Below are 21,422 nucleotides of genomic sequence, written 5' to 3'. Positions count from 1 at the left end.
GAAAAGGGAACATATTTACACCCTCTAGTGGTGAAAAGGGAACATATTTACACCCTCTAGTGGTGAAAAGGGAACATATTTACACCCTCTAGTGGTGAAAAGGGAACATATTTACACCCTCTAGTGGTGAAAAGGGAACATATTTACAAGTGGTGGGGAAATGGCAGGTGTGTGTCTTCCTCAAACTCAACAGACATTTGCATTTAAAAAATGACCTGATGAAAATAATACTACAATCACATAATTATATAACTAAAAACATTTGACTTCAGGAAATAAAGCATCTTGGGAATAAAAAATGAATAATATCAATAGATTGTGTAATTCTTCCTCTTCCAAACATGAATCTGCAGTTAGGTAACTATGACACTTAAAATTCAGCTGATTACTCTGATATTATTTATTTAACTAGGCAAGTCAGTTAAGAACAAATTCTTATTTACAATGACAGCCTACTAATTGTTCTCTATAAATACCTATAGAACTATCCCCTTTAGTGAACGAATACACACTACTGACCTCAGGGTCTCCAGTTTACAGTGTGGATTCTCCAGTCCAGCAGAGAGCAGCTTCACTCCTGAATCCTGGAGGTTGTTGTCACTCAGGTCCAGCTCTCTCAGGTTTGAGGAGGTTGAGCTGAACGCTGAGGCCAAGGCTTCACAGCATTTCTCAGTGAGGTTACAGCCATTAAGCCTTTGAAAAGTAAAACACAAATGGAAATTCATTTAGACAACTGTGTACAGTATCAACCATGAATAAGTAATATGCTAATGTTTATTCTAACCGACACACCGACTCATTCAATGGTTTTTCTTTATTTTTTAAATGTTCTACGTTGTAGAATATTAGTGAAGAAATCAAAACTATGAAATATCACATATGGAATCATGTAGTAACCAAAAAAAGTGTCAAACAACTCCAAAATATATTTTATATTTTTCAAAGTAGCCATCCTTTGCCGCGATGACAGCTTTGCACACTCTTGGCATTCTCTCAACCAGCTTCACGAGGATGCCAAGAGTGTGCAAAGCTGTCATCGAGGATTTTGGATTTGTTTAACACTTTTTTGGTTACTACATGATTCCATATGTGTTATTTCATAGTTTTAATGTCTTTAATATTATTCTACAATGTAGAAAAAAAAATATTTTTTTAAATAAAGAAAAACCCTTTAATGAGTAGGTGTGTCCAAACTATTGACCCGTACTGCATATATACTCTTTTAACGTGTATTTACAGAACAGTTCTGGAGGCTTTGACCACTGGCAGCAGCCTCAGAAGACCTTCCTCTGATCTGGAGTATTTCTTCAGGTCAAACACATCCAGCTCCTGTTCTGAAGTCAGCAACACAAAGACCAGAGCTGACCACTGTGCAGGTGACAGGTTGGGTTTTGAGAGACTTCCTGATCTCAGGAAGCTTTGGATCTCCTCCACTAGAGAATGGTCATTCAGTTCATTCAGACAGTGGAACAGATTGATGCTCCTCTCTGGAGAGGGATTCTCCCTGATCTTCTTCTTGATGTACTTGACTGTTTCCTCGTGGCCCCGTGAGCTGCTTCTGGTGCTTCTTGTCTGTGTCAGTAGGCCGTGTAAGTGAGTCTGATTGGACTCCAGTGAGAGGCCCAGAAGGAAGCGGAGGAACAGGTCCAGGTGTCCATTCTCACTCTGTAAGGCTTTATCCACTGCAATCGTGTGGAAGGTGATGGCAGGATTCAACTTCACTAGAAATTTTCTGATGAAGGATCGATCTTCGGTCATCGGGTTTACATTGCTGTTGTTGAAGGAGAGGAAAACATACAACGCAGCCAGAAACTCCTGAACGCTCAAATGCACAAAGCAGTACACCTTGTTCTGGTACGGCCCATAGTCCTGTCTAAAGATCTGTGTACACACTCCTGAGTTCACTGAGGCTTCGGTGACATCAACGCCATACTTTTCCAGGTCTGCCTCATAGAAAATGAGGTTGCCATTTTCCAGCTGGTTAAAAGCAAGTTTCCCCAGTGCCAGGATGCTCTCTTTATCCCTGCGTGGATCTCGCTCACCTTTCTTGTGATATTTATCATTCATCTGTTTGGTCTGAAATATCAGTAACCCAATAAATAATTGAGTCAGAGTCTTGGGCATCTCTTCATTCTTATCTGAACTCAACACATGCTCCAGAACTGCAGCTAAGATCCAACAGAAGACTGGAATGTGGCACATGATGTGGAGGCTCCTTGATGTCTTTACGTGTGAGATGATTCTGTTGGCCAGGTCCTCATCACTGAATGTCTTCCTGAAATACTCCTCCTTCTGTGGGTCATTGAACCCTCGTACCTCTGTCACCTGATCAACACACTCAGGAGGGATGTGATTGGTTGCTGCAGGTCTGGAGGTTATCCAGAGGAGAGCAGAGGGAAGCAGATTTCCCTTGATGAGGTTTGTCAGCAGCACGTCCACTGAGGTTGGCTCTGTGACATCACACCAGCTCTTACCGGTCTCGTAGTCGAGGGTCAGTCGGCACTCATCCAGACCATCAAGGACAAATACAACTTTGTACTTGCTGTCATTGTGGTTTCCTGGTTTTTGCAATTTTGTTAAAATGTGATTCAAAAAGTCCCTCTCAATCACTCCAGTCTCTAAGACACATTTATGTAGAAGTTCTACAAAACTGTACTTTTCCCCCCTCACCAAATTCAGCTCCCGAAAAGGGAGTGAAATTACGAATTGGATATCCTGATTGGCTTTCCCTTCAGCCCAGTCCAGAATGAACTTCTGCACAGAGACAGTTTTTCCAATGCCAGCGACTCCCTTTGTCAGCACAGTTCTGATACGTTTGTCTTGTCCAGAGGATTGTTTGAAGATGTCATTGCAGAGGATTTTAGCCTCTGGTCTTGCTGGATTCTTGGACGTGATCTCGATCTGTCTCACCTCATGTTCCTGATTGACCTCTCCACTTCCCCCCTCTGTGATGTAGAGCTCTGTGTAGATCTCATTGAGAAGTTGTTTATGGCCCTGCTTTGGTACCCCGTTGAATACATGCTGGAACTTCTTTTTTACTTCCAGTTTATATACATGCTGGAACTTCTCACCATCTTCATCTGAAGGACCTGACGATGGACAATGGTTATAGAATAGTTAGCAAGCATGCGTTGTTCTCTAGACGCTCAACAGTACACAATAAACAAATATACACATTTTTTTATTTTACAATACATCTGGTTATTGGAGAAAAAAAAAATCTAAGCACGTGAAATGAATGCACATTTCAAAGAAAAATTATCATTTTACCAGTTTGTCAATCACAAACATACAAATACTGTATAACTTATTTAAGAAAATATATAGAATTTCAACAAAACAATAAAATATATATATATTTGCTCAAAACCTTATAGACACAAGAATCCTGAATTACCTATTGGACAGTCTCTGTTTAGCTTCTCAGCGAGATCGTTGCGGCTAATCTTCTTCAGGATGTCCAGTGTGATCTGCACAGCCACATTCCCCCTGTATTTCTGCACCATCTGATCCACTATGTCCAGTCCGTCAGATGTCTCCATCCGGCCCTTTGGAATGTGAGGGAAGCCATCCAGCTGCTGTTCTGTAGTTAGATGCCACTTAAATCTCTTCAGCTCGTCAGAGCTGAGATCATCCAGAACTGCCAGGAGACGCTCTTTCACAGATGGGGCCATTGTGGAGACTGTTAAACAGATATGGCCATTATAGGTCAGTGGAGACTGTTAAACAGATGGGGCCATTGTAGGTCAGTGGAGACTGTTAAACAGATGGGGCCATTGTAGGTCAGTGGAGACTGTTAAACAGATATGGCCATTATAGGTCAGTGGAGACTGTTAAACAGATGGGGCCATTGTAGGTCAGTGGAGACTGTTAAACAGATGGGGCCATTGTAGGTCAGTGGAGACTGTTAAACAGATGGGGCCATTGTAGGTCAGTGGAGACTGTTAAACAGATGGGGCCATTGTAGGTCAGTGGAGACTGTTAAACAGCAGATGGGGCCATTGTAGGTCAGTGGAGACTGTTAAACAGCAGATGGGGCCATTGTAGGTCAGTGGAGACTGTTAAACAGATGGGGCCATTATAGGTCAGTGGAGACTGTTAAACAGATATGGCCATTATAGGTCAGTGGAGACTGTTAAACAGATGGGGCCATTGTAGGTCAGTGGAGACTGTTAAACAGCAGATGGGGCCATTGTAGGTCAGTGGAGACTGTTAAACAGCAGATGGGGCCATTGTAGGTCAGTGGAGACTGTTAAACAGATGGGGCCATTGTAGGTCAGTGGAGACTGTTAAACAGATGGGGCCATTGTAGGTCAGTGAAGACTGTTAAACAGATGGGGCCATTGTAGGTCAGTGGAGACTGTTAAACAGCAGATGGGACCATTATAGAGACTGTTAAACAGCAGATGGGGACATTGTAGGTCAGTGGAGACTGTTAAACAGATGGGACCATTGTAGGTCAGTGGAGACTGTTAAACAGCAGATGGGACCATTATAGAGACTGTTAAACAGATATGGCCATTGTAGGTCAGTGGAGACTGTTAAACAGATGGGGCCATTGTAGGTCAGTGGAGACTGTTAAACAGATGGGGCCATTGTAGGTCAGTGGAGACTGTTAAACAGATGGGGCCATTGTAGGTCAGTGGAGACTGTTAAACAGATGGGGCCATAGGTCAGTACTGTTAAACAGATGGGGCCAGGTCAGTGGAGACTGTTAAACAGATGGGGCCATTGTAGGTCAGTGGAGACTGTTAAACAGATGGGGCCATTGTAGGTCAGTGGAGACTGTTAAACAGATGGGGCCATTGTAGGTCAGTGGAGACTGTTAAACAGATGGGGCCATTGTAGGTCAGTGGAGACTGTTAAACAGATGGGGCCATTGTAGGTCAGTGGAGACTGTTAAACAGATGGGGCCATTGTAGGTCAGTGGAGACTGTTAAACAGATGGGGCCATTGTAGGTCAGTGGAGACTGTTAAACAGATGGGGCCATTGTAGGTCAGTGGAGACTGTTAAACAGATGGGGCCATTGTAGGTCAGTGGAGACTGTTAAACAGATGGGGCCATTGTAGGTCAGTGGAGACTGTTAAACAGCAGATGGGGCCATTGTAGGTCAGTGGAGACTGTTAAACAGCAGATGGGGCCATTGTAGGTCAGTGGAGACTGTTAAACAGCAGATGGGGCCATTGTAGGTCAGTGGAGACTGTTAAACAGCAGATGGGGCCATTGTAGGTCAGTGGAGACTGTTAAACAGCAGATGGGGACATTATAGAGACTGTTAAACAGCAGATGGGACCAGTATATAGACTGTTAAACAGCAGATGGGACCATTATAGAGACTGTGAAACAGCAGATGGGGCCATTATAGAGACTGTTAAACAGATGGGGCCATTATAGAGACTGTTAAACAGCAGATGGGGACATTATGGAGACTGTTAAACAGCAGATGGGGACATTATAGAGACTGTTAAACGGCAGATGGGGACATTATAGAGACTGTTAAACAGATGGGGCCATTGTAGGTCAGTGGAGACTGTTAAACAGCAGATGGGGCCATTATAGGTCAGTGGAGACTGTAAAACAGATGTAAAAATGGCAAAATGTGCATAGGGGGTAAATTGTGGCAAAAATAACGTATGTTTGTCCGGGTCTACAACAACAACAATGGGTTATGCCTCAGCCACAACGTCAATCTATTATCAATATGTCCCCTCCTAGTTATAGAGTTTATCTTGTCAGCTCAACAACAACAAAAACGTTTATGTCGCGATCACGAGATAAATAAGTTGGGATCTTAACATGATATCCTCTCTGGACTTTTGTATCTTCCTGATGACCAGCGCTCTGTATATTCTGATGGATGAGGTGGAATGCTCTGTATATTCTGATGGATGAGGCCTGAGATGGAACGCTCTGTATATTCTGATGGATGAAGCCTGAGATGGAACGCACTATATATTCTGATGGATGAGGCCTGAGATGGAACACCCTGTATATTCTGATGGATGAGGCCTGAGATGGAACGCTCTGTATATTCTGATGGATGAGGCCTGAGATGGAACGCACTATATATTCTGATGGATGAGGCCTGAGATGGAACGCACTATATATTCTGATGGATGAGGCCTGAGATGGAACACCCTGTATATTCTGATGGATGAGGCCTGAGATGGAACACCCTGTATATTCTGATGGATGAGGCCTGAGATGGAACGTGAAGCTAATTGAAGCTAGCTAACTTTAGAAAACCAGTATATCTAGCTTACATCATAGTATACCCATCAGGCAGGCATCTACAGTCTAGTCGGAAGGCTACTACATGGGTCGTATTCATTAGTTTACACCGCAGCCAACAGTTTTAAAACGTTGCATAAACAGTTTACTCCAAATGCTGTACAACGTGACCGAAACGGTTTCCGTTGCCAAATGTTTTGCTACGGTAGGCACTAATGAACACACACAACCTGTTTTGAGGAAGTATAAGTTGTTGTTAGACAATAAATATTGTGGAAAGTCTCTCTTTCAAACAAAATACCTGCTTGCATGAAAAGCATTAACAGTAGATTCTAAAAAGAAAATGTTTGTTTGTTTCTTGTTGTGTTTTAAGCCTGTGTTGAGCAGACAAGCCTATAGGCCTATGATACAGTAAGAGATCACCGTGGGGAACACAGATGTTGAGCAGACAAGCCTATAGGCCTATGATACAGTAAGAGATCACCGTGGGGAACACAGATGTTGAGCAGACAAGCCTATAGGCCTATGATACAGTAAGAGATCACCGTGGGGAACACAGATGTTGAGCAGACAAGCCTATAGGCCTATGATACAGTAAGAGATCACCGTAGGCCTATGGGAACACAGATGTTGAGCAGACAAGCCTATAGGCCTATGATACAGTAAGAGATCACCGTGGGGAACACAGATGTTGAGCAGACAAGCCTATAGGCCTCTGATACAGTAAGAGATCACCGTGGGGAACACAGATGTTGAGCAGACAAGCCTATAGGCCTATGATACAGTAAGAGATCACCGTGGGGAACACAGATGTTGAGCAGACAAGCCTATAGGCCTATGATACAGTAAGAGATCACCGTGGGGAACACAGATGTTGAGCAGACAAGCCTATAGGCCTATGATACAGTAAGAGATCACCGTGGGGAACACAGATGTTGAGCAGACAAGCCTATAGGCCTATGATACAGTAAGAGATCACCGTGGGGAACACAGATGTTGAGCAGACAAGCCTATAGGCCTATGATACAGTAAGAGATCACCGTGGGGAACACAGATGTTGAGCAGACAAGCCTATAGGCCTATGATACAGTAAGAGATCACCGTGGGGAACACAGATGTTGAGCAGACAAGCCTATAGGCCTATGATACAGTAAGAGATCACAAGCCTATAGGCCTATGATACAGTAAGAGATCACCGTGGGGAACACAGATGTTGAGCAGACAAGCCTATAGGCCTATGATACAGTAAGAGATCACCGTGGGGAACACAGATGTTGAGCAGACAAGGCCTGATACAGTAAGAGCCTGGGGAACACAGATGTTGAGCAGACAAGCCTATAGGCCTATGATACAGTAAGAGATCACCGTGGGGAACACAGATGTTGAGCAGACAAGCCTATAGGCCTATGATACAGTAAGAGATCACCGTGGGGAACACAGATGTTGAGCAGACAAGCCTATAGGCCTATGATACAGTAAGAGATCACCGTGGGGAACACAGATGTTGAGCAGACAAGCCTATAGGCCTATGATACAGTAAGAGATCACCGTGGGGAACACAGATGTTGAGCAGACAAGCCTATAGGCCTATGATACAGTAAGAGATCACCGTGGGGAACACAGATGTTGAGGCCAGACAAGATCACCGTGGGGAACACAGATGTTAGGCCTATGATACAGTAAGAGATCACCGTGGGGAACACAGATGTTGAGCAGACAAGCCTATAGGCCTATGATACATAAGAGATCAGTAAGAGATCACCTATAGGTGATACAGTAAGGGAACACAGATGTTGAGCAGACAAGCCTATAGGCCTATGATACAGTAAGAGATCACCGTGGGGAACACAGATGTTGAGCAGACAAGCCTATAGGCCTATGATACAGTAAGAGATCACCGTGGGGAACACAGATGTTGAGCAGACAAGCCTATAGGCCTATGATACAGTAAGAGATCACCGTGGGGAACACAGATGTTGAGCAGACAAGCCTATAGGCCTATGATACAGTAAGAGATCACCGTGGGGAACACAGATGTTGAGCAGACAAGCCTATAGGCCTATGATACAGTAAGAGATCACCGTGGGGAACACAGATGGGCATGGAACCAATTCACCCCACACATCTCATTTACATAATCAACGAGAGTACCAGTCTAAAGTTTGGACACACCTACTCATTCTAGGGTTTTTTCTTTATTTTCTTTACAAAGCTGTCATCGAGGCAAAAGGTGGCTATTTTAAAGAATCTCAAATATAAAATATATTTGGATTTGTTTAACACCTTTTTGGTTACTACATGATGCCACACGTGTTATTTCATAGTTTTGATTTATTCACTGTTATTCTACAATAGAAAATAATCATTTTCTATTAACAATAATAATAATAATAACAACAACAATAGAAAATAGAAAAGAGAACAAATAAATAAAAACCTTTGAATGAGAAGGTGTGTCCAAACTTTAGACTGGTACTGTATATGAAAACACACAACAATATCATCAACTATATGAATACACACAACAATATCATCAACTATATTAATACAATATCATAACAATATCATCAATATCATCAACTATATAACAATATCATCAACTATATGAATATACACAACAATATCATCAATATCATCAACTATATCAAAAACACAATGGTCGTCTTACCTGTTACCTCTTAACAGAAACAGAGTCTGGAATGATCATTGGGTCGTAGAATTTTACTTTTGCTTACATATCAGGTTCTACCTGTTTCTCTTCCTCCCACTCCTCTCTCTTTATGACTCTCTCTTTATGACTCTCTCTTTATGACTCTCTCTTTATGACTCTCTCTTTATGACTCTCTCTTTCTCAAACACACACGCAGACACACACACACACACACACACACACACACACACACACACACACACACACACACACACACACACACACACACACACACACACACACACACACACACACACACACACACACACACACACACACACACACACAGCCAACCAATGGAACAAATAACACCTTCAGTAAATAAAAACAGACGCGTACAGAAACACGTCGTTGACTCAAAAGTTCCAAGAAATATTATATTTCTATAAATATTATATTTCTATGAATATTATATTTTACTACCAACTGATATTGTATTCCAATGACATCATCGTGATTTATCAGTGACACTTTCATTCGAGGCATTAGAATGTATGTAATGATTGACATGATTGTGTAAAAACATCTTAAATTGTGTCAAATCTATGTCAATGTAGACCAGCATAAAGTACAACAACAGATCTATGTCAATGTAGACCAGCATAAAGTACAACAACAGATCTATGTCAATGTAGACCAGCATAAAGTACAACAACAGATCTATGTAATGTAGAACAGCATAAAGTATGTATCGCAATGTAGACCAGCATAAAGTACAACAACAGATCTATGTCAATGTAGAACAGCATAAAGTACAACAGATCCATGTCAATGTAGAACAGCATAAAGTATGTATCGCAGAGACCTTGCTTCCTTCCTTGAGTACAACAACAAATGTCAATGATAGAGGTGTCTTATGTAATCATGCAGACTGGGTGCTGCTAGTTCCTATTCAACCGGAGATACTCACAAAACCTTTTACAGCAGGTGGAGGTGGAGCCCGGCCTGCACTACTGATAACAGACTGGGTGCTGCTAGTTCCTATTAAACCTGAGATACTCACAAAACCTTTTACAGCAGTCAGCAGGTGGAGCCCGGCCTGCTCTACTGATAACAGACTGGGTGCTGCTAGTTCCTATTAAACCTGAGATACTCACAAAACCTTTTACAGCAGTCAGCAGGTGGAGGTGGATAACAGACTGGGTGCTGCTAGTTCCTATTCAACCGGAGATACTCACAAAACCTTTTACAGCAGGTGGAGGTGGAGCCTGGCCTGCTCTACTGATAACAGACTGGGTGCTGCTAGTTCCTATTCAACCTGAGATACTCACAAAACCTTTTACAGCAGGTGGAGGTGGAGCCTGGCCTGCTCTACTGATAACAGACTGGGTGCTGCTAGTTCCTATTAGACCTGAGATACTCACAAAACCTTTTACAGCAGTCAGCAGGTGGAGGTGGATAACAGACTGGGTGCTGCTAGTTCCTATTCAACCTGAGATACTCACAAAACCTTTTACAGTAGTCAGCAGGTGGAGGTGGAGCCCGGCCTGCTCTACTGATAACAGACTGGGTGCTGCTAGTTCCTATTAAACCTGAGATACTCACAAAACCTTTTACAGCAGGTGGAGGTGGAGCCCGGCCTGCTCTACTGATAACAGACTGGGTGCTGCTAGTTCCTATTCAACCTGAGATACTCACAAAACCTTTTACAGCAGTCAGCAGGTGGAGGTGGAGCCCGGCCTGCTCTACTGATAACAGACTGGGTGCTGCTAGTTCCTATTCAACCTGAGATACTCATAAAACCTTTTACAGCAGTCAGCAGGTGGAGATGGAGCCCGGCCTGCTCTACTGATAACAGACTGGGTGCTGCTGGTTCCTATTCAACCTGAGATACTCACAAAACCTTTTACAGCAGTCAGCAGGTGGAGGTGGAGCCCGGCCTGCTCTACTGATAACAGACTGGGTGCTGCTGGTTCCTATTCAACCACGTGTTATAAAGGGGAAAGTCCATCTCTTATCATGCTTTCATGGTAGAAATGAAACAGGGCCTTTGGAAAGTATTCAGACCCCTTTCCTTTCCCCACATATTGTTACGTTACAGCCTTATTCTAAAATGGGTTCAATTGCTTTTTTCCCCCTCATCAATCTACACACAATACCCCATAATGACAAAGCATAAATTGTTTTTTATAAATGTTTGCTAATTTAAATATATATATATATATGTGTAAATAAGGTAAATATATAAATATATAAAAAACTGAAATACCTTACTTACATAACTATTCAGACCCTTTACTATGAGACTTTAAATTGATCCATTGATCATCCTTGAGATGTTTCTACAACTTGCTTGGAGTCCACCTGTGGTAAATTCAATTCATTGGACAGGAAACAGGATTGTGTCGAGGCACAGTTCTGGGGAATTGCTGGACCTCTCTTCCCGGCAAATTTGTCCCCTCTTTTCAACACCAAACTGCTCTAATTCTTCAATGTTTGAGGGATGCCCTCCACCAAATTATTTTTCCAGATCTCTCCATTGGTTTTGGATGGGATTCAGGTCTGGACTCTTCAGAACAGTCCGGCATTTCTTCTTAAACCATTCCTGGGTGCTTTTTGATGTGTGTTTGGGGTCGTTGTCCTGCTGGAAGACCTACAACCATCAATGGAGACCAGTTTTTGGACATTGGTCTCAAACACCTGATAATCTGCTGTATACTTTGTGGTTTGTGGCACATTCAACACAAAACACTAAAGCACACAGAGCTGGTAAAGGCTAATCTGATCCTGGGCTGTTTCATTACACACAGAGCTGGTAAAGGCTAATCTGATCCTGGGCTGTTTCATTACACACAGAGCTGGTAAAGGCTAATCTGATCCTGGGCTGTTTCATTACACACAGAGCTGGTAAAGGCTAATCTGATCCTGGGCTGTTTCATTACACACAGAGCTGGTAAAGGCTAATCTGATCCTGGGCTGTTTCATTACACACAGAGCTGGTAAAGGCTAATCTGATCCTGGGCTGTTTCATTACACACAGAGCTGGTAAAGGCTAATCTGATCCTGGGCTGTTTCATTACACACAGAGCTGGTAAAGGCTAATCTGATCCTGGGCTGTTTCATTACACACAGAGCTGGTAAAGGCTAATCTGATCCTGGGCTGTTTCATTACACACAGAGCTGGTAAAGGCTAATCTGATCCTGGGCTGTTTCATTACACACAGAGCTGGTAAAGGCTAATCTGATCCTGGGCTGTTTCATTACACACAGAGCTGGTAAAGGCTAATCTGATCCTGGGCTGTTTCATTACACACAGAGCTGGTAAAGGCTAATCTGATCCTGGGCTGTTTCATTACACACAGAGCTGGTAAAGGCTAATCTGATCCTGGGCTGTTTCATTACACACAGAGCTGGTAAAGGCTAATCTGATCCTGGGCTGTTTCATTACACACAGAGCTGGTAAAGGCTAATCTGATCCTGGGCTGTTTCATTACACACAGAGCTGGTAAAGGCTAATCTGATCCTGGGCTGTTTCATTACACACAGAGCTGGTAAAGGCTAATCTGATCCTGGGCTGTTTCATTACACACAGAGCTGGTAAAGGCTAATCTGATCCTGGGCTGTTTCATTACACACAGAGCTGGTAAAGGCTAATCTGATCCTGGGCTGTTTCATTACACACAGAGCTGGTAAAGGCTAATCTGATCCTGGGCTGTTTCATTACACACAGAGCTGGTAAAGGCTAATCTGATCTAATCTGATCCTGGGCTGTTTCATTACACACAGAGCTGGTAAAGGCTAATCTGATCCTGGGCTGTTTCATTACACACAGAGCTGGTAAAGGCTAATCTGATCCTGGGCTGTTTCATTACACACAGAGCTGGTAAAGGCTAATCTGATCCTGGGCTGTTTCATTACACACAGAGCTGGTAAAGGCTAATCTGATCCTGGGCTGTTTCATTACACACAGAGCTGGTAAAGGCTAATCTGATCCTGGGCTGTTTCATTACACACAGAGCTGGTAAAGGCTAATCTGATCCTGGGCTGTTTCATTACACACAGACAAAACTGACCAGACAGACCAGACAGACAAAACAGACCAGACAGACAACAGACCAGACAGACCAAACAGAGCAGACAGACAAAACAGACCAGACCAGACAGACCACAGACCAGACAGACCAAACAGACCAGACAGACCACAGACCAAACAGACCGGACAGACCAGACAGACCACAGACCAAACAGACCAGACAGACCACAGACCAGACAGACCAGACAGACCAAACAGACCAGACAGACCACACAGAGGTTAACAAAAAAGTACTTTATTTTTTTTTTACACGTCAGTTTGATTCATGTCCCGAAAAATAATGCACACTTAAAAACTAGTGCATGTATACAAATATAAAATAATGATAATAATGCATACTTACAAATGATATAAATATGTAACAGCACAGTAATGTACTCAATGGTTTAACAGCGTATGTTCTGAGACGGCTTGTCTCCCTAACGGCACCTTATTCCACTTATAGAATAGCAGAATGAGTTGCCATTTGGGACACAACCCCCAGTGAAAATGAGTAGCATGAGTCCATAGACAGAATATATTACTAAGGTATTTGAGGCTTGAGACTTGTTGATCAGCCTGACTAACCCAACACCTTATTGACACTTGTTGATCAGCCTGACTAACCCAACATCTTATTGAGACTTGCTGATCAGCCTGACTAACCCAACATCTTATTGAGACTTGCTGATCAGCCTGACTAACCCAACATCTTATTGAGACTTGTTGATCAGCCTGACTAACCCAACACCTTATTGAGACTTGTTGATCAGCCAACTAACCCATTCACCTTATTGAGACTTGTTCAGCCTGACTAACCCAACACCTTATTGAGACTTGCTGATCAGCCTGCCTAACCCAACATCTTATTGAGACTTGTTGATCAGCCTGACTAACCCAACATCTTATTGAGACTTGTTGATCAGCCTGACTAACCCAACATCTTATTGAGACTTGTTGATCCCAACACCTTATTGAGACTTGTTGATCAGCCTGACTAACCCAACATCTTATTGAGACTTGTTGATCAGCCTGACTAACCCAACACCTTATTGAGACTTGTTGATCAGCCTGACTAACCCAACATCTTATTGAGACTTGTTGATCAGCCTGCCTAACCCATCACCTTATTGAGACTTGTTGATCAGCCTGCCTAACCCAACATCTTATTGAGACTTGTTGATCAGCCTGCCTAACCCAACATCTTATTGAGACTTGTTGATCAGCCTGCCTAACCCAACACCTTATTGAGACTTGTTGATCCCAACACCTTATTGAGACTTGTTGATCAGCCTGACTAACCCAACACCTTATTGAGACTTGTTGATCAGCCTGCCTAACCCAACATCTTATTGAGACTTGTTGATCCCAACACCTTATTGACACTTGTTGATCAGCCTGACTAACCCAACACCTCATTGACACTTGTTGATCAGCCTGACTAACCCAATAGCGTATGGCTCAAAAGGTTCAATAGCACCTACTAACCAACAGATAAAGTGCCAACAAGGAAAAAGTGGTCTCTGCTGAACGCAGAAGGCTACAGTCATATGATCCTATATTTGGCCCAAATGACACCCTGTTCCCTATAAAGTGCGCTACTTTTGAACTGGTCATTTAGGGTGCCATTTGGGATTTAGCCAGAAGGATATAATAATGTGTGTTACATTCATTTAAATAAAGCAGGTTTAAAGCCAGACCAGGTCTCTCCCTAGACTAGTTACTGGTTACAGACAACAGGTCTCTCCCTAGACTAGTTACTGGTTACAGACAACAGGTCTCTCCCTAGACTAGTTACTGGTTACAGACAACAGGTCTCTCCCTAGACTAGTTACTGGTTACAGACAACAGGTCTCTCCCTAGACTAGTTACTGGTTACAGACAACAGGTCTCTCCCTAGACTAGTTACAGTTACACAGGTCTCTCCCTAGACTAGTTACTGGTTACAGACAACAGGTCTCTCCCTAGACTAGTTACTGGTTACAGACAGACAGGTCTCTCCCTAGACTAGTTATAGGTTACAGACAACAGACTGCAACGCAGGGCTTGGGTCAAGAGAAGTGTGGTGTAGGATGCCGTTTGAGGTGTGGCACTATGGAAAGCAGCGTCTGGGAGGTCAAGGGTTAAAGGCCATCCAGGCAGAGGTCAAGGGTGGGTGACCTCACTCTCTTTAACAGTACTCAACATAAGGGGGCGGGATCTGACTGATGGGACAGGTTTCAACGTCTGTGATTGGCGTCGTCTGTGATTGGACAGATATCCATTCACTCACTCCCTGTAGGGAATAACATTGCACTGTCTGTCAAATAAATATTCAACCTAGTCCACCCGGTTCTATTGGAGAGAACAGATCAGAACATTCCGGTTCCGTTGGAGAGAACAGATCAGAACATTCCGGTTCCGTTGGAGAGAACAAATCAGAACATTCTGGTTCCCTTGGAAAGAACAGATGAAAACATTCCAGTTCTGTTGGAAGGAACACACCAGAACATTCTGGTTCCGTTGGGGAGAACAAATCAGAATATTCTGATTCTTTCCTCTGATGGAAATAAAGGCAAACTGGGGCAGAGACGAAAACAAAAAGGACTCTTTTATAGTCTCTTAACAGAGTACATCTTCAAAAGCACACAATGCCCATTTAAAAATAAAATAAACCTAGCTGCTATTCTGAGTCTGATTGACGGAGGAGAGCAGATCTGATGGCCTTCTGACTTCCCACAACGGCAAGCCGGAGCGGACAAATTCTGCACGATGAAGGGAATCTTGAAAACATCCAGACAACCGTTCAAAGGAGAGTTGAACAAACAGAGTTTGGGAGAAACAGTAAGAGTTGTTGGAAGGGATTTGTCCTGGAGAAGTTTTTAGTTAAGGGAGGGAGGGAGGAGTAACAGGAGTGATGGAGGGAGGAGTAACAGGAGGGATTTGTCCTGGAGAAGTCTTTAGTTAAGGGAGGGAGGGAGGAGTAACAGGAGGGATTTGTCCTGGAGAAGTCTTTAGTTAAGGGAGGGAGGAGTAACAGGAGGGATTTGTCCTGGAGAAGTCTTTAGTTAAGGGATTTGTCCTGGAGAAGAGTTGGAGGGAGGAGTAACAGGAGGGATTTGTCCTGGAGAAGTCTTTAGTTAAGGGAGGGAGGAGGAGTAACAGGAGGGATTTGTCCTGGAGAAGTCTTTAGTTAAGGGAGGGAGGGAGGAGTAACAGGAGGGATTTGTCCTGGAGAAGTCTTTAAGGGAGGGAGGAGTTAAGGGATTTGTCCTGGAGAAGAGTTGGAGGGAGGAGTAACAGGAGGGATTTGTCCTGGAGAAGTCTTTAGTTAAGGGAGGGAGGGAGGAGTAAGTCAGAGAGGGGATTTGTCCTGGAGAAGTCTTTAGTTAAGGGAGGGAGGGAGGAGGGATTTGTCCTGGAGAAGTCAGGATGGAGGGGGATTTGTCCTGGAGAAGTCTTTAGTTAAGGGAGGGAGGGAGGAGTAACAGGAGGGATTTGTCCTGGAGAAGTCTTTAGTTAAGGGAGGATGGAGGGAGGAGTAACAGGAGGGGATTTGTCCTGGAGAAGTCTTTAGTTAGGGATGGAGGGAGGAGTAACAGGATGGATTTGGGAGGAGTTAAGGGAGGAGGGATTTGTCCTGGAGAAGTCTTTAGTTAAGGGAGGGAGGGAGGAGTAACAGGAGGGATTTGTCATGGAGAATTCTTTAGTAGAGGAGGGAGGGATGGATGGAGGGAGGAGGAGGGAGGAGGGATGGATGGAGAAGGAGGGAGGGATTGGAGGGAGGGAGGAGGAAACAGGAGGGAGGGATTTGTGGATTTGGGAGAAGTCTTTAGTTAAGGGAGGGATGGAGGGAGAAGAGGAGGGATTTGGGATGGAGTCTTTAGTTAAGGGAGGGAGGGAGGGGAGGAGATGGAGGGATTTGGATGGAGAAGTCTTTAGTTAAGGGAGGGAGGGAGGAGAACAGGAGGGATTTGGGATGGATGGAGGGAGGGATTTGTCCTGGAAGAGGGAGGAGAGGAGGGATTTGTGGAGGGAGAAGTCTTTAGTTAAGGGAGGGAGGGAGAAGAGGAGGAGGGATTTGTCCTGGAGAAGTCTTTAGTTAAGGGAGGGATGGATGGAGGGAGGAGTAACAGGAGGGATTTGTCCTGGAGAAGTCTTTAGTTAAGGGAGGGATGGAGGGAGAAGAGGAGGAGGGATTTGTCCTGGAGAAGTCTTTAGAGGGAGGGAGGGAGGAGTAACAGGAGGGATTTGGAGGGGAGAAGAGGAGGGAGGGAGGGAGGGAGGAGTAACAGAGGGAGGGATTTGGACTGGAGAAGTCTTTAGAAAGGAGGGAGGGTAACAGGAGGGATTTGTCCTGGAGGAGAGTTAAGGGAGGGAGGGGTAACAGGAGGGATTTGTTCTGGAGAAGTCTTTAGGGAGGGATGGAGGATTTGTCCTGGAGAGTCTTTAGTTAAGGGAGGGGAGTAACAGGAGGGATTTGTGGATGGAGAAGTCTTTAGTTAGGAGGGAGGGATGGATGGAGGGATTTGTTCTGGAGAAGTCTTTAGTTAAGGGAGAGATGGAGGAGAAACAGGAGGGATTTGGAGGGAGAAGAGGAGGGAGGGATTTGGATGGAGGGAGAAGTAACAGGAGGGATTTGTCCTGGAGAAGTCTTTAGTTAAGGGAGGGAGGAGTAACAGGAGGGATTTGTTCTGGAGAAGTCTTTAGTTAAGGGAGTTAAGGGAGGAGTAACAGGAGGGATTTGTCCTGGAGAAGATGGAGGGGAGTTAAGGGAGGGAGGAGTAACAGGAGGGATTTGTTCTGGAGAAGTCTTTAGTAAGGGAGGGAGGAGTAAAGGGAGGGAGGAGTAACAGGAGGGATTTGTCCTGGAGAAGTCTTTAGTTAAGGGAGGGGAGGAGTAACAGGAGGGATTTGGAGGGAGAAGTCTTTAGGGAGGGAGGGAGGAGAACAGGAGGGAGGGGTTCTGGAGAAGTCTTTAGTTAAGGGAGGGATGGAGGAACAGAGGAGGGATTTGATGGATGGAGAAGTCTTTAGTTAGGGAGGGAGGGATTTGTCCTGGAGAAGTCTTTGGAGTAACAGGAGGGATTTGTCCTGGAGAAGTCTTTAGGAGGGAGGGTGGAGAGAAGAGGGAGGAGTAACAGGAGGGAGGAGTTAACAGGAGGGATTTGGGATGGAGAAGTCTTTAGTTAAGGGAGGGAGGAGTAACAGGAGGGATTTGTCCTGGAGAAGTCTTTAGTTAAGGGAGGGAGGAGTAACAGGAGGGAGGGATCCTGGGAGAAGTCTTTAGTTAAGGGAGGGAGGGAGGAGAAGAGGAGGGATTTGTTCTGGAGAAGTCTTTAGTTAAGGGAGGGAGGGAGTAACAGGAGGGAGGGTGGAGGGATTTGTCCTGGAGAAGTCTTTAGTTAAGGGGTGGAGGGAGAAACAGGAGGGATTTGGAGATGAGGGAGAAGTCTTTAGTTAAGGGATGGATGGAGTAACAGGAGGGATTTGTCCTGGAGAAGTCTTTAGGGAGGGAGGGAGGAGTCTTTAGTTAGGGAGGGGAAGGAGAGGAGGGATTTGTCCTGGAGAAGTCTTTAGAAGGGAGGGAGGAGTGGAGGGATTTGTTCTGGAGAAGTCTTTAGTTAAGTGGAGGGAGGGAGGAGGAGAAGAGGAGGGAGTAAAGGGTGGAGGGAGAAGTCTTTAGGGAGGGAGGGAGGAGTAACAGGAGGGATTTGTCCTGGAGAAGTCTTTAGGAGGGAGGGATGGAGTAACAGGAGGGAGAAGAGAGGGGAGAGGATGGAGGGAGAGGTGGAGGGAGGAGGGAGGGGTGGAGGTCTTTAGAAGGGAGGGGGATGGGGAGGGACAGGAGGGATTTGTCCTGGAGAAGTCTTTAGTTAAGGGAGGGAGGAGTAAGAGGAGGGAGGGATGGAGGAGAAGTCTTTAGGAGGGAGAGATGGAGGGAGGAGTGGAGGGAGGGGATGGATGTTCTGGAGGAGAAGAGGAGGGAGAGATGGAGGGAGAGGAGAGGAGGGAGGGATGGGATTTGAGAGAAGTCTTTAGTTAAGGGAGGGAGGATGGATTTGGGAGTCTTTAGTTAAGAGGAGGGAGGAGGATGGAGGGAGAAGAGGAGGGAGGGATGGAGGGAGGGATTTGTCCTGGAGAGTCTTTAGAGGGAGGGAGATGGAGGGAGAAGAGGAGGGAGGGAGGGATGGAGGGAGAAGAGGAGGGAGGGATGGAGGAGAAGAGGAGGGAGGGATGGAGGAGAAGAGGAGGGAGGGATGGAGGGAGAAGAGGAGGGAGGGATGGAGGAGAAGAGGAGGGAGAAGAGATGGAGGGAGGAGAGGAGGGAGGGATGGAGGGAGAAGAGGAGAGGGAGGGATGGGAGGGAGAAGAGGAGGGAGGGATGGAGGGAGAAGAGGAGGGAGAGATGGAGGGAGAAGAGGAGGGAGGGATGGAGGGAGAGAGGAGGGAGGGATGGAGGAGAAGAGGAGGGAGGGATGGAGGGAGTAAAGGAGGGAGGGAGGGATGGAGGGGGAGAAGAGGAGGGAGGGATGGAGGGAGAAGAGGAGGGAGGGATGGAGGGAGAGGGATTTGTCCTGGAGGTTAAGGGAGGGAGGGAGAGGGAGGGATGGAGGGAGAAGAGGGAGGGAGAAGATGGAGGGAGATGGAGGGAGGGAGGGAGGATGGAGGGAGAAGAGGAGGGAGGGATGGATTTGTCCTGGAGAAGAGGAGAGGAGTAACAGGGATGGAGGGAGAAGAGGAGGGAGGGATGGAGGAGAAGGGAGGAGGGAGGAGGGATGGAGGGAGAAGAGGAGGGAGGGGATGGAGGGAGAAGAGGAGGGAGGGATTTGTTCTGGATGGAGGGAGGAAGAGGAGGGGGAGAGATGGAGGGAGAAGAGGAGGGAGGGATGGAGGAGAAGAGGGGGAGAGATGGAGGGAGAAGAGGAGGGAGGGATGGAGGGAGAAGAGGAGGGAGAGATGGAGGGAGAAGAGGAGGGAGGGGTGGAGGGAGAAGAGGAGGGAGAGATGGAGGGAGAAGGGAGGGAGGAGTGGAGGGAGAAAGAGGGAGGGAGGAGATGGATGGAGGAGAAGAGGAGGGAGGGATGGATGGAGAAGAGGAGGGAGGGATGGAGGGAGAAGAGGAGGGAGGGATGGAGGGAGAAGAGGAGGGAGGGATGGGAGGGAGAAGAGGAGGGAGAGGGATGGAGGGAGAAGAGGGAGGGAGGGGTGGAGGGAGAAGAGGAGGGAGGGATGGAGGGAGAGGAGAGGGATTTGTTCTGGAGGGGGAGGGAGGATGGAGGGAGAAGAGGAGGGAGGGATGGATGGGAGAAGAGGAGGGAGGGATGGAGGGGAGAAGGGAGGAGGAGGGAGGGATGGAGGGAGAAAGAGGGAGGGAGGGAGGAGGGAGAAGAGGAGGAGGAGAGAGATGGAGGGAGTTAAGGGAGGAGGAGGTCCTGGGGTGGAGGGAGAAGAGGAGGAGAGATGGAGGAGAAGAGGAGGGGGTAACAGGAGGGATTTGTCCTGGGGGTGGAGGGAGATGGAGGGAGAGGAGGGAGGGAGGGGTGGAGGATGGGGGAGAAGAGGAGAGGAGGGGGTGGAGAAGGAGAAGAGGAGGAGAGGGATTTGTCCTGGATGGAGGGGGAGAAGAGGAGGGAGGGGTGGAGGGAGAAGGAGAGAGGGAGGGGTGGAGGGGGAGAAGAGGAGGGAGGTCTTTAGGTGGAGGGAGAATTTGTCCTGGAGAGGGGGGGTGGAGGGAGAAGAGGAGGGAGGGGTGGAGGGGGAGAAGAGGATTTGTCCTGGGGAGTTAAGGGAGGGGGTGGAGGGAGAAGAGGAGGGAGGGAGGAGTGGAGGGAGAAGAGGAGGGAGGAGGGGTGGAGGGAGAAGAGGAGGGAGGGGTGGAGGGAGAAAGTTAAGGGAGGGAGGGGTGGAGGGAGAAGAGTTAAGGGAGGGAGGGGTGGAGGGAGAAGAGGAGGGAGAGATGGATGGATGGAGGGAGAAGAGGATGGAGGGAGAAGAGGAGGGAGGGATGGATGGATGGATGGAGGAGAAGAGGAGGGAGGAGATGGATGGATGGATGGATGGAGATTTGGGAGAAGGAGGGAGGGATGGATGGATGGAGGGAGAGTTAAGAGGAGGGAGGGATGGATGGAGGGAGAGGGAGGAGGAGGAGGGAGGGATGGATGGATGGAGGGAGAAGAGTTAAGGGAGGGATGGATGGAGGGAGAAGAGGAGGGAGGGATGGATGGATGGATGGATGGAGGGAGGGAGGGAGGGATTTGTCCTGGAGAGGAGAGATGGATGGATGGATGGATGGAGGGAGAAGAGGAGGGGGAGGGAGAAGAGGGGAGTAAAGGAGGATTTGTTCTGGAGGAGGGATGGATGGAGAAGAGGAGGGAGGGATTTGTGGAGGGAGAAGAGGAGAGAGGAGGGGTTTGGGAGTTGGATGGATGGAGGGGAGGAAGAAGGATGGAGGGAGAAGAGGAGGGAGGGATGGATGGATGGATGGA

At 46.3% G+C, this 21,422-nt stretch overlaps 1 protein-coding gene and 1 long non-coding RNA gene across 4 annotated transcripts in view; both read right to left on the bottom strand.

The window, feature by feature from the left end:
- Positions 1 to 11,521, bottom strand: part of LOC124020461 (NACHT, LRR and PYD domains-containing protein 3-like) — a 15,206-nt gene extending 3,685 nt beyond the window's left edge. Inside the window, exons 1-4 of one of the 3 annotated variants that reach the window (XM_046335698.1) lie at positions 11,161 to 11,521; positions 3,398 to 3,682; positions 1,238 to 3,089; positions 520 to 693 (exon numbers count right to left, since the gene is read on the bottom strand). In XM_046335698.1, coding sequence (XP_046191654.1) covers positions 520 to 693; positions 1,238 to 3,089; positions 3,398 to 3,674 — 2,303 coding nt within the window. In that variant the 5' untranslated portion in view covers positions 3,675 to 3,682; positions 11,161 to 11,521. Of the gene's footprint in view, positions 1 to 519; positions 694 to 1,237; positions 3,090 to 3,397; positions 4,664 to 8,900; positions 9,046 to 11,160 lie in introns of those variants that run through there. The other 2 variants (XM_046335696.1, XM_046335697.1) reach the window with 2 other exon arrangements.
- A 1,673-nt stretch (positions 11,522 to 13,194) lies between these two features.
- Positions 13,195 to 14,646, bottom strand: LOC124020457. Its single transcript, XR_006836066.1, has 2 exons — positions 13,925 to 14,646; positions 13,195 to 13,705 (listed from the first exon to the last, which is right to left on the bottom strand). It is a non-coding gene; the product is annotated as an uncharacterized LOC124020457 (long non-coding RNA).
- Between the last annotated feature and the right edge of the window lie 6,776 nt (positions 14,647 to 21,422).

The sequence above is a fragment of the Oncorhynchus gorbuscha genome, unplaced genomic scaffold, assembly GCF_021184085.1.
Source record: "Oncorhynchus gorbuscha isolate QuinsamMale2020 ecotype Even-year unplaced genomic scaffold, OgorEven_v1.0 Un_scaffold_821, whole genome shotgun sequence".
NCBI classification, from domain to species: domain Eukaryota; kingdom Metazoa; phylum Chordata; class Actinopteri; order Salmoniformes; family Salmonidae; genus Oncorhynchus; species Oncorhynchus gorbuscha.
This window is presented reverse-complemented; position numbering and strand designations above follow the sequence as displayed.